Here is an 11336-nt window from a genome sequence, read left to right as displayed (position 1 = left end):
TTTTGGTGCAGTTTTCTGTGAGCCTCTAACCCACAATCACCCTGTTTAATGAGTTAGTTTTGGTGCAGTTTTCTGTGAGCCTGTAGCCACCCTGTTTAATAATGAGTTGTTTTCTGTCCTGGCTGCTGACCTGTGAGCGGAGCTGAATTAATTCTGGAAGTTCAGGCAGCAGCTACAAATTCATCCTGCAGGAGCCTGGCAAAACTGGGGAGAAGGGTTGTACTGAGAATTAGCAAATTGTCAAGAACAGCCCTGCAGTGGCTCCAGCGTCTGTTGAGGGGGGAGAGGGAATATTGCTCCAGTGCCAGGATCTTGCATCCATTTCTCCTGCTAAGGTCAGGAGTGAAGCCTGCAGGGATCCTGGCCATGGATTGCTGCCTTGCTCCTTCCTTCCTTGGATCTTCTCTTAGATCCTTTTAGATCCTCTGACTGTTTGATGCAGTCAAATATGAACCTGCCACACTCTCCTGTGTCTGAGGAGATCTGAATACGCTGCCTCCTCCAGCTGGAGTGAGGAGATTGAGCATCTAAAGCGCTTCCCTTTTTCAAAAGTACTTTGCAAGTTCTCCCTAAATTGCTCTGACATCTGTCAGCCTCTCCTCACACAGAGCACGAACAAATGAACACTCAGATTTCTGATCCAGGCAAAGCAAGCAGTGATCTTTCCAAGGTTGGAAAGCCATCTGTCTAAATTGAAGGCAGAATCTTTTGATACCCCAATGCTGCTGGGAGACTTGACCTTACAGCTCCTGGGTTTAGGAGTCAGTGAGCTTTGGGAACGGGGTGATGATTTGGTTTCATCAGCCCTGGGAATAGCGTTTTCCCAGCTGGAAAGGAGAGCTGGAATGAGAGCATCCCCAGGCTTACCTTGCAGCAGGAGCACGGTGAGCAGCACCCGGGTCACGGTCATGCTGTGCTGAGCTGGGCTTGCGTTCCTCCCTCTGAGGGGCTGCTGTGCTCCTTTTGAACACATTCACCGTGACTTCCCTCCCCTCCTCTGCCCCACCTCGTGTTTCCCCTGCTCTGGGACATCCGTGACCTCACGGCTCCCTCCGAAGGAACCGGTGGGCGACAGCAGCGGGGGATTTCGGCTTTCGGCGCTGCAGCTCCGGGAGGGATGGTCGGGATGGATACTCGGGAGGGATGATGGGGAGGGATGCTCCGGAGGGATGCTCGGGGAGGGATGCTCGGGAGGGATGGTCGGGAGGGATGCTCGGGAGGGATGGTCGGGAGGGATGCTCCGGAGGGATGGTCGGGAGGGATGTTCGGGAGGGATGATCAGGAGGGATGCTCGGGGAGGGATTCTCGGGGAGGGATGTTCGGGAGGGATGCTCCGGAGGGATGCTCGGGAGGGAGAAGCTCAAAGCTCACAGAAATGCGGGTTTGGGCTCTGTGATGCCGCCTGGTTCCATCCCGAAGGTCAGGAGGCACCCGGGAAGGCGGCACTTGTTTGGTGGAGGTGGCAAGGCTGCTGGAAAACCCATTTTAAACCCCTGGATTAACACAATGTCACTTTGTGCCAGGAGGATTTTGGCCGGCTCTGCCTGCAGGGATGCTGGAGAAAGCAGCGATGGGAAAAGGGAATTCCTGGCACAAATCTGTGGCTCTGCAGGGAAGGCAGAACTTGCCGAGGGGTTGGAGACATCAGCAGCCCCCAGGGGACACAATTCGGGTTTCCCCTGTCCCCTTGCAGATCTGGATTATTCCAGTTTTGTGCTCCCCCAGGTGTGTGATAACCACTGACATCACATTTATCCACATCTATCTTATGATTTCTGATTTCCAAATAGGATTTTTGGCAGATCTTCTTCTAGCCCTCCTTTGCAACTGCTCAAAATTTGGTGTGGACAGCAACTACTGTCGAAATAAACTGAATTTAATGGGATAATTATGGTTTAAAACCTGTGTGTGCTTGAGTGAAGTGGACAAATTGATTATTTATAAACACATTGTGTGTTTAATTCCTGATTTATTAGGATCTATTTCCATTAAACTTTCAGGTGCAGGGAATTGCATCACTCAGTGGATATTTGGTTGATGAAAGCTGTGGCTTTTGTGTTCATCACCATTAATCAATTTTACTGGAAAACAGAGCTGCAGGTCATAAATTTAAAGCAGCTGGGTTGAAAAATAAAACTCTTGCTGGATTAAAAAATCCAGGTTAAGAAAGATGTGTTGGAAAATTAAGTTTGGTTTGAAAGTTGTGTCTTCAGTTCCACACATCCAAACCTGAGAGTGAAATAACTCCGGGGAAAATCTGATTCCAGAGGGAAAAGCCCATCCCTGAGCGTGGAAAACAGGACTCCAGAGATTTTTGTGCCATCTGCTGTCAAGTGAATGAATTTCAGCCTCAGAAAAAGAAAAAATGCAGCTCAGAATTCCACCACACTCCAGAGGAAATCTGGAATAGGAAGGGTGCTTGGCATCTTTATTAAATCACCTACGAGATATTTTTGTCTGACTTCTGAGAATTCCATTTAATGTGAGAAGCAAATTAAAATGCAGTGGTTGTTTTAACAGTTGTTAGCACTCAAAACTGAGATTAAAAACAACCACCCACCCCCCTGCCTGCCCCACTCCCAAAATAAAAAAATACAGATGTCACGGGTAATTACAGCTATTTTTGGCAATGCAATTATTGGGTTTTTTTAAACAGCAAACATTTTTTTTTTCTTCTCAAATAAATACAATCTGCTCACACTAAATAAAAAACAAAAACCATTATAAACAGAATGATACAACAGGTTGAAAATGAAACAACAACAACAAAAAAAAGGAGCTGTTGATAACATCAAATCTGAAGAGATGTCATGGAGAGAAAGAAAATACATTTCATACGTTCAGAAAACACATTTTAATGGGACACAATAAAGGAACTGGCTGAGTATTTTCTGTTGTGGGTCATGAAGATTCCCTGGGGAGCAAATTTGAGGAAGTGAGGAGCAGCAAGAAGTGATTTAGCAGCCAATCCCAGCCACCCTTAATGACATTTCTTTTGTTCATTTATCACCATCCCAAGCACTATTTGTGACTTCAAAATCGTTTCCTCTGTGCCTCTTTTTAAAGAAACGAACCCAAACCGCAAACCCAAGCCATTATTTAGGGATAAAAATGATGAATCTCATTAAATTAACTAGAATTTAATAGCAGAGGGAGGCTCCTGGCCTCAGCCAGCTTCTGGCTGAAACTGCTCAGTCCCAGTGAAAAGGGAAATACCAATTTTTTACTGAAGTTATCACGGTCTGGATCCTCATTTTGCATAAAAAGGCAAAGCTCTGTTGATTTGAGTGTAATGCTAATTTAATTCTTGTGTTTTTCTAAGCCATACATTGCGAAGGATGAAAATGAACAATTTATTCTTGGCAGGTTTGCAGCTTTTTTCCTTAATTGTGGAGAGAAGGAAAAACCTGGGAAGAGCTGTTAGAATAAAACTTGGGGTCTGCCACAGCTCACAGTGAAGGAAAAGATTTTGGAGAGATCAAGTTTAATGTTCTGGGACAAAACACTGGAGAGACATTAAATCCACAGGAATGAGCAGCAGTGGGGTGAAATCCTTTTGTTTTCTTAACCTCTCAATTACAAATTTAAATGGAACAACTTTTTTCTCTTTTCTTCCCCCCCAAAAAGCCTTTTCAACACGAGACTGCTCAACACAAAACCCCCAAGAAAACTGAAAATTCTGATGAAAATAAGATTTTTCTCCCTGTGATTCTTGACACTGAATTCGAGACAATACTACAATTGTCAAAATATTTCCCAAACATCCAAAAATATATATATATATATTTAAAGAAGAGTATTTTAATATCTACCTCCTCAGCCAGAACATTTTTTCCTCTATTACTATATCAAAGAGCAGCTAACACCGCTCAAATTGTGCACCCAGCTTTTCCCCCACTCTGTTTCATGTTTCATGTGTTTAACTCCAGCAGGATCTGAGCAGCCTCCACTCTTTCTACAGGCAATAAATATTAGACTATAACAATATTCCTTGCCTCAATTTGCACCTTGCTGACATGAAACAAAAAACCTGGAGAATTCACACGCCTCAGCAACCAAAATTTTTTTGTGTGTGTGTTTGATTGTCAAATATTTACTTTAATTATATTTTTTTAATTTTTTTTTTTTTTTTTTTTGCATGGAGGAAAACAAGCCAGAAATGCTCTTCAGAATGTCTGTACACAGCCAAAAAATAGTTTAAATGGCAATTAAAAATTAACCTGACAGCAATAAAACCACACAGGAGCAGGATTTTGGGGTTTTTTTTAACCCTGCCCTGTCCTAAATTTTCTCCCTGACTTTTCAGTTCCATCCCTGCTCTAATAAAGCACCTACGAGTGGCCTAAGGTGTGTTACACAGTCCTAAAAGTAGAAATAATGGAATATTCCTATGGATTGTGGGAATATCTGGGATTCTGTGAATACAGACAGGATGTGCTCTGCTCTCCCTGGCGAGCTCAGAACTGAGCTCAGCCCCTTTGGATTTGCTCCATCCCAATTGTTTGGCCTCTTTTGGGAAGAGGGAATTGCAGTTTCTCACTCCTTGGTTGTTTGGCCCTGCCCAAGGGGAAAATCCACCAAAACACCAGCCAAAAGTTGATTTTTCTATGGTTAATAAACATCAAATCTGGTCAGGGCTGACTTCTGTGCCTCTCACCCATTTCAAATGAGGGCATTGAGCAGAGCTGGGCAAGGATTTCAGAGATCAGAAATGAAATCCTGCCCCACTTGGTTGATGCTTTTTTGTTTTAATGTTTGGTGCTCTGCATTTGTTGCCCAGAGCATCCCTGGAAATGTCCAGCCTGCTCTGTCCCATGGAACTGGATGAACTTTCATGTCTTTTCCAAACCCAAACCATTCTGGGATGGTTCTGTTTGTGGGAACACTCAGACTTGTGCCCAAACCATGAAAGGAGTGTGCCTAAATCTCTTCCATCCCATTTAAACCCAGTTTTAAGTAGCTGATGGCAGCAAGCCTGCACTGCTGAAGTGCCTGCAGCTACTTTTTGACCCAAGGCTGATAATTTTAGGTAATTCTGATCCTAAAAATCCCTGTTCTGATGCCACTTCTTGTTATCCATACCCACTGTGGTGTATTTTGGGGTGCAGCTGCTTTGAGCATCCTGCAGGCTCTGGCACCAAGAGGATCCCCCTCGTGATCCCAAACATCCTGGATAGAGATGGGAACCCTCCTCTCCCACTTTCCCCAGATCCCAGCCCTTCCCTCCCTGGATAAACAGCATCAAATGTTGTTCCTAAATTTAAGTGTTCTGGGGTTATTTTAGACAGATGGCAGTAAGGAAGCAAAGCACTCAGAATTCCAGCAGCTTTCTCATCCCATCATTCCTGGATCAACCTGCTGCCTGCACAATCTCACCAGGGCTGCCAAAGGGACACAGAGCCACTCCTGGGTGAATGGCCAGCACAAAAATCCCAGTATAAAAGGGGAAACCCCTTTTCCAAAGCCCTTTGAAGGGAATTTCAACAGCACAAACCTTTTAGGCTGTGTCTGGGCACACAGGTGGATTTCAATAACCAAAGTAAAGGAATAAAAACCCAAATCTGAACTTCTTAAATCCCTCAGGTTTGGTTGGAAAAGGCTTCTTTTATCTCCACTTCAAAGAAATTCCTCTCAGCTTTTGTTGCACTGACTTTTGATGCTCAAACTTCACCTGTAACTGATGCGAAATTTGGAATTTTCCTCAACATCAACCAATCTCCACACAATATCCAACACATTCTGGAGCACTCCCAGCTCTGTCTGCTCATTCAGAGGGGAGGAATACCCTGCTGCAGCCTGCAGAGGCAATGCTGGACTCATTTCCAGCCTTGGGGACGCGTTTTTATTTTTCTGGAAGGCGCTGAGGCTTTGGGGGCTGGGAGCAGAGCGAGCACGAGGTGCTGAACAAGCCTGCAGACACTTTGCAAAAATAGCAGTGAGAAAACAAGCCCAGCATCCTGCCTGACACAGGGCTCAGTGTTTCTACCGTGGTGCAGTGAAAGTGTCACCAGAGCTCCCTTCAAGGTGGGGAAACCAACCCTCGAGGCTGTGCAAGAGCCTCAAGCTGTATTTTAATAACTTTTCCCCCCTCAAATCAGCCCCTTTTGTTGTAAATTTTGTTTCTGCACGGCTGTGGCTGTGTGAGATGTGCTTTGAGTGAGCCACTGGACAGATGAAGAGGGTTTTTTTTCCTGCTGCCAATAAAACACAAGGAAGAAGAGACATTCTCCAGCGCTGGGAAAGGCCATGGGCTGTCCTTGCTGGGGTTTTCCCTACTCCTGCAGGAGGGTTTCTCTCCAGTTAAAGCCTCCAGTTGGTCCATGTGTGAGAGGGAGGATGGGAGGGTCTGTGAGCTGCCAAACACCAGTGTCCCCCAGTTCTTCGCAGGAGCAAAACCCCAGGTAGGGAATCTGTGAGGAGAGAGATGGGAATTAAGGCAAAAAGCAGGGACTGAGCTGGGCAATCCCAAGGGATGAATCCCTGCTCTGCTACTCCAGGATTTCACCTTTTTTTCTTTCTTTCCCTCTCCCAAATTCCATTCTTCAGAAAAATTCCATTTTTCTTTTTTTTTGCCTGTGCAAAACACTGGGAAAAACCAGATTATACCCCTGGAATGTGGGTTTAAAATTGTAGTTTTGAATGGAATGTAGGTTTAAACAGGGAGCAGCTCAAGACAAATGTGGTCCCAAACCAGCACAGCTTTGGGGGAAATGTGGATGTTCCTGCAGCTCAGGGGTTCCCAGATGAGCCCTGAATATCCCAGGGAGCCTCTGCAAGGCTGGCAGAGGGCAGGAAAGTAAAAAACCCATTTTAATTTCCAGCCTTTTGAAGGTTAACATCTCTTTAGATGAGAAGGGGAAGTGCTGTAGGGCTGAAGTGCTCGGCTTGCTGTGCTGAAGGGTTTGGAACTCTCTGCACAGCCCCTGGTACCCACAAAACACAAAACAATCTTTCCAAACCCATCCCAGGAGGGCACAAAACACCAAACAATCCCTCCAAACCCATCTCAGGAGGGCACAAAACACCAAACAATCCCTCCAAACCCATCTCAGGAGGGCACAAAACACCAAACAATCCCTCCAAACTCATCCCAGGAGGGCACAAAACACCAAACAGACCCTGCAAACCCAGCCCAGGAGGGAACTGACCCCACAAAAACACCAAACAATCCCTCCAAACCCAGCCCAGGAGGGCACTGACCCCACACCCTGTCCCAGCCCCTCAAACCCTTCTCCTTCACCCTGCTGACTCCCAAAATTATTAAAACTCAGAACTGTGCCCCAGCAAATTGTTTTTGTGTCTGCAGAGCCAGGGCTCTGCTCCTTGCTGGCATTTACCTTTCGGACCATCTGTACAAAATCCTTGGAGTTCTGAGGGGAGAGCCCTTGGAGCTGGCAGGTACAGGCCTCCAGGGAGGATGCATGAGCCACTATCAGGATGTTATTTCCTGAAATAAAACAAGAAACACAGGTTGAGAAGGGAGGAAAAGCCAGATTTAGGGGCTGGTGCCCGAGATCAAGCAGCCATTTAAAACATTTTATCAAATAATAACATGTCCAGCTGTGAATTAAGGGGGAAATGTGATTTGTTAACACGTTTAGAGCGTTTCTCAATTTTCAGGGTAATGGTTAACTCATTCTTACTTGGTTTAAAAATGCTTTGTGGAGAAAACAAGAATCCCAGCAAGATTTCAGCTGCCTTGGGAAGCAGATGCTTTTTGCCTACGCAAAAATTAATTCCTGTTACAACAAACACTTGAATTTCACTTGCTGGCTTTCCACAGTGGCAGCTTTACATTTCCAGCTCCAGGATTCTTTACAACCAATGCCCCACTGTGCTTTTGAATTTTGTGTGCAAGCCATTAAAATCAAAGCTTAAAATGCAGGGACAGGTCAGTGAGATGAAATCAGTGAAAACACCAGAGTTTAGGAATTCTCAGAATGTTGTGGATGAACAATAACAGCTAGGGGGTTTTTAAAAAATTCAATATTGTATTTGGAGAAATGGTCTAAAGTTTTTATGGGAATAGAATTTGGAGGAGGAGCTTGGACAGGGGAGGGAAAATTCCCCATTTAATGCTGGGAACACACCTCAAAAGGCAAATAACTCATTTATTCCCTTGGGAAACATCTGCCATTGGGTTGGGGTCCATAAAATCATTCTGCTATTTAACTTTATGGACCTCTCCTGTGAGAGTATCTGAAATGACAATTCTGGTGCAGGACTTTCCAATGATTCTGGGAGAGAGGATGAGAGATTCAGGTGTGGGAATTCCCTGAGAGGGGAATATTGTTCAGGAATATTGGAATTCACATCCCAGCCTCCCTCTGCAGCACTCACCTTTGCCTTTACATTCACTGATGATCTCCTTTGTGACTTGGTAGCTTCTGCTTATGTAGGTATCGTAAGACTCAGAAACCACCAGCTTGCTGACAGGAATATGAGGTCTGTGAGGAGAAAACCACATCCAGTAAATTGTAAAAATAAAGAATTCTAAGTGCAAGGCCTGTGAGCAGAAAAACACGTCCAGTAACTGATAAAGGAAGATACTCTAAGAGCAAACTGTGATTCATCTGGAAGTACCTGTTCTTAAACTCAGTCCCCAAGGAGCTCCTTGGAAACCTGAAAGATTCCAGGAAAAGGAGTACTGGAAAGAAAACCTCCATGATCAGGAGGAACTGCCTGATCATTGATGTGGGAAATGTGGTTTACAATGAGCCAAATTTTATTTTATATATATTTTTTATATATAATTTTCAGGTCATGTTCAGCACAGCAGCCTCAAGCCTGCTCCAAGTTGATTTTGGGAGCCTCAGCAGCTCTTCCAGTCAGTGCCTGAAGGTCAAAACTCAGCGGAGGTTGGTGTTAAATATTGAAATGAGCAACCCCAGGCCCTGTCAGCCCCTCTCTGTGCTACCTGTAGGTTGTATCAACGCTCAGAGTAGCTGCAGCTAAATCCACAGGGGGGATCCAGGCTGGCAGGGTGCTCCCAGACACCCACTTGGTCCACTCAAACAGGCCTGGCTCTATCCGGATTTTCAGGTTGTTCTCCTGTTGCATACCTGGAAAAGAGGGAGAGGAGGCCAGCTAGCAATGGAAGTAGCTGGGGAGGGTGGGAGAAGCTTTAATACTTTGGTTTGATTGTTAATTTATTTATTTTCTATGGGAAATTACGTATTTCATGTGTTTATTTAACGTATGCCAGGGAATGTCAAGCTCTGGTGCAATTAGAACAGAGTTCCTTATGGATTGTGCTAATATAAAATATATTCCTATGGAAATCATAATTAGGTCCATGTTTTTTATCTGTTTGTCAGTGTTTTATGGAGAAAATGAGGAGAATTCAGCCTCTCCCCTGTGGGTTCTTACCTTTCAGGATGTTGTGAGCTGTCTGGACACACCGCAGGGATGGGGAGCTGTAGATGTAGTCTACAATGGTGTTTGTTTCTAGCAAAGCTTCACCTGCAAGAAAGTTTGGATCTTTGTGAATAAATCCAGGTAAATGGCACTGCAAGGAGCTGCTTCTCATGGGTCTGGCCAAAAAAAGCAGCCAGAAAAATTGTAAAGGTCTTGGATTTCATTTCGTTTCATTTGTAAGGCGTAAATCAAATGCTTCAACACAACTCAAACCCAGCTTAATTCAATTGGCTGGGTTCTCTGCTAGCATAAATCACCATTTCATTACACAGGTGGGAGATCACTGCAAATGAGATAAGAATCAACTCCACTGTCAGGGTTGTTAATGTTCCTGCATCAGGGTTTTTGATATTCCTGCAGTGCCTGAGGGAAGCAGAGGAGAGCAAGCTCAGGCTTGCAGGGAGCAGCAGCCACGTTTTCCTCCTGTTGGGAGAGCGGCAGCAAGGAGGGGACATTGATCCTGACAGGGCTGTCACCATGGCAGGCTGACCTGGGAATGTCTTGAGAGAAGTGGGGTCATTGAGGAGAGGGACATCTACCAGCCCCCTGTGTCACAGGGAGCTGCTCACGGGCTTTGGTCATCACAGGGATTGTGATGAGGGAGATGAGGTTTCCTTTGGAAGAGAGGAATTGCTGGGGAAGGTGAAGGGACTTGGCAAAGTTCCTTGAAAGATTAAAATCCCGTTAGTTCAGGGAATCCAATCCATTTTTTCCCGCCTTGACTTTTCCTTTCTCTGATGGGGGGTGTGGGTGGAAGATAGAGAAGGTCACACGGTGCCACCAGAGCTGCAGCCGCGTCCTTGGACCCTTGAATGCCAAAACATGTCCTTGGAACCTTTTAATGTCACCAGCAAAGTGTGTCCTCAGACCCTTTTAATGCCACAGAAAACGTGTCCTTGGACCCTTGAATGCCACCAGCAAAGTGTGTCCTTGGACCCCTTTATTACCACTGGGAAAATGTATCCTCAGACCCCTCTAATGCCACCAGCAAAGTGTCCTTGGACCATTCATTGCCACCAGGAAAGTGTGTCCTCAGACCCCATTAATGCCACCAGCAGTGTCCTTGGACCCTTGGATGCCACACAAAGTGTGTCCTTAGACTCCTTGAAGGCCACAAATTGTCCTTGGACCCCTTTGCTGCCGTTAACGAAGTGTGTCCTTGCAGCCCTGAATGCCACAGCAAAACGTGTCCTTGGACCTCCTCAAAGCCATCAGCAAATTGTCTTCAGAGCCCTTGAATGCCTCCAGGAAAGGCTTCCCACAGACCCCTCTAATGCCACCAGCAAAGTGTCCTTGGGGCTCTTCAAAGCCACCCAAAGTGTGTCCCTGGATGCCACCAGCAGAGAGGGGTGCTGGCAGCCTCCCTCTGTCCTGTGCAGATTGCAAACCCTGCTGCCATGTGGCCGGGAGTCTGAGCATCCTCCTCCTCCTGTTCCTGCTGCTGCAGCACAGTGATTTACTTGTGTTCCAAAAAGCCAGGATAATTTTAGCTGCCCTAGTTTAGATGTGACCAGCAAGGAGTGCTCAGAAGGATTTGAGGCTCAGGGCTGGAGCTGGTGTCTTTAAGGGGCTGGGCTCCCCTCGTCACAGCTCTCAAGATGTGCTCTTTGACTGGCAAAGGATTTTCTGTCTGCACACAAACAGGCTCAGAAGCCAGGGATGAGGGTGGGGAGGGTGGGAGAACACAGGGAATGGTTTGGGCTGTGTTTGTGACAATGTAAATCCAGGCAGGCTGATAAAAGGACACTGAGGTGGCAAACTGGATGGAAAAAGCACATTTTGCATGAGGTGACAGCCACACTGCTGCATTCCTCCCCAGCGTGGGTAATAACAAAATCTTCCCAATGCACCCATCCTTTGAGGGCTCTGATTTCACCCCACATCCCACATTTCTGCTTTGCCTTTTCCTCAGCTGCAGG

General features: G+C 45.8%; 2 protein-coding genes across 4 annotated transcripts in view; both read right to left on the bottom strand.

Annotated features, from left to right (window-relative positions):
• Positions 1-949, bottom strand: part of CRTAM (cytotoxic and regulatory T cell molecule) — a 10853-nt gene extending 9904 nt beyond the window's left edge. For both annotated transcript variants that reach the window (XM_015649598.1, XM_015649601.1), the window contains exon 1: positions 868-949. In XM_015649598.1, the coding sequence (XP_015505084.1) occupies positions 868-910 (43 nt within the window). In that variant the 5' untranslated portion in view covers positions 911-949. The remainder of the gene's footprint in view (positions 1-867) is intronic.
• A 1429-nt stretch (positions 950-2378) lies between these two features.
• UBASH3B (ubiquitin associated and SH3 domain containing B) overlaps positions 2379-11336 on the bottom strand; it is a 56904-nt gene continuing 47946 nt past the window's right edge. For both annotated transcript variants that reach the window (XM_015649885.3, XM_015649886.3), the window contains exons 10-14: positions 9370-9462; positions 8918-9062; positions 8341-8447; positions 7338-7447; positions 2379-6410 (exon numbers count right to left, since the gene is read on the bottom strand). In XM_015649885.3, coding sequence (XP_015505371.1) covers positions 6273-6410; positions 7338-7447; positions 8341-8447; positions 8918-9062; positions 9370-9462 — 593 coding nt within the window. In that variant the 3' untranslated portion in view covers positions 2379-6272. The remainder of the gene's footprint in view (positions 6411-7337; positions 7448-8340; positions 8448-8917; positions 9063-9369; positions 9463-11336) is intronic.

Source organism: Parus major, chromosome 24, assembly GCF_001522545.3.
Source record: "Parus major isolate Abel chromosome 24, Parus_major1.1, whole genome shotgun sequence".
Lineage (NCBI taxonomy): Eukaryota > Metazoa > Chordata > Aves > Passeriformes > Paridae > Parus > Parus major.
Note: the sequence above shows the minus strand (reverse complement) of the source record. Positions and strands in the feature narration are given on the sequence as shown.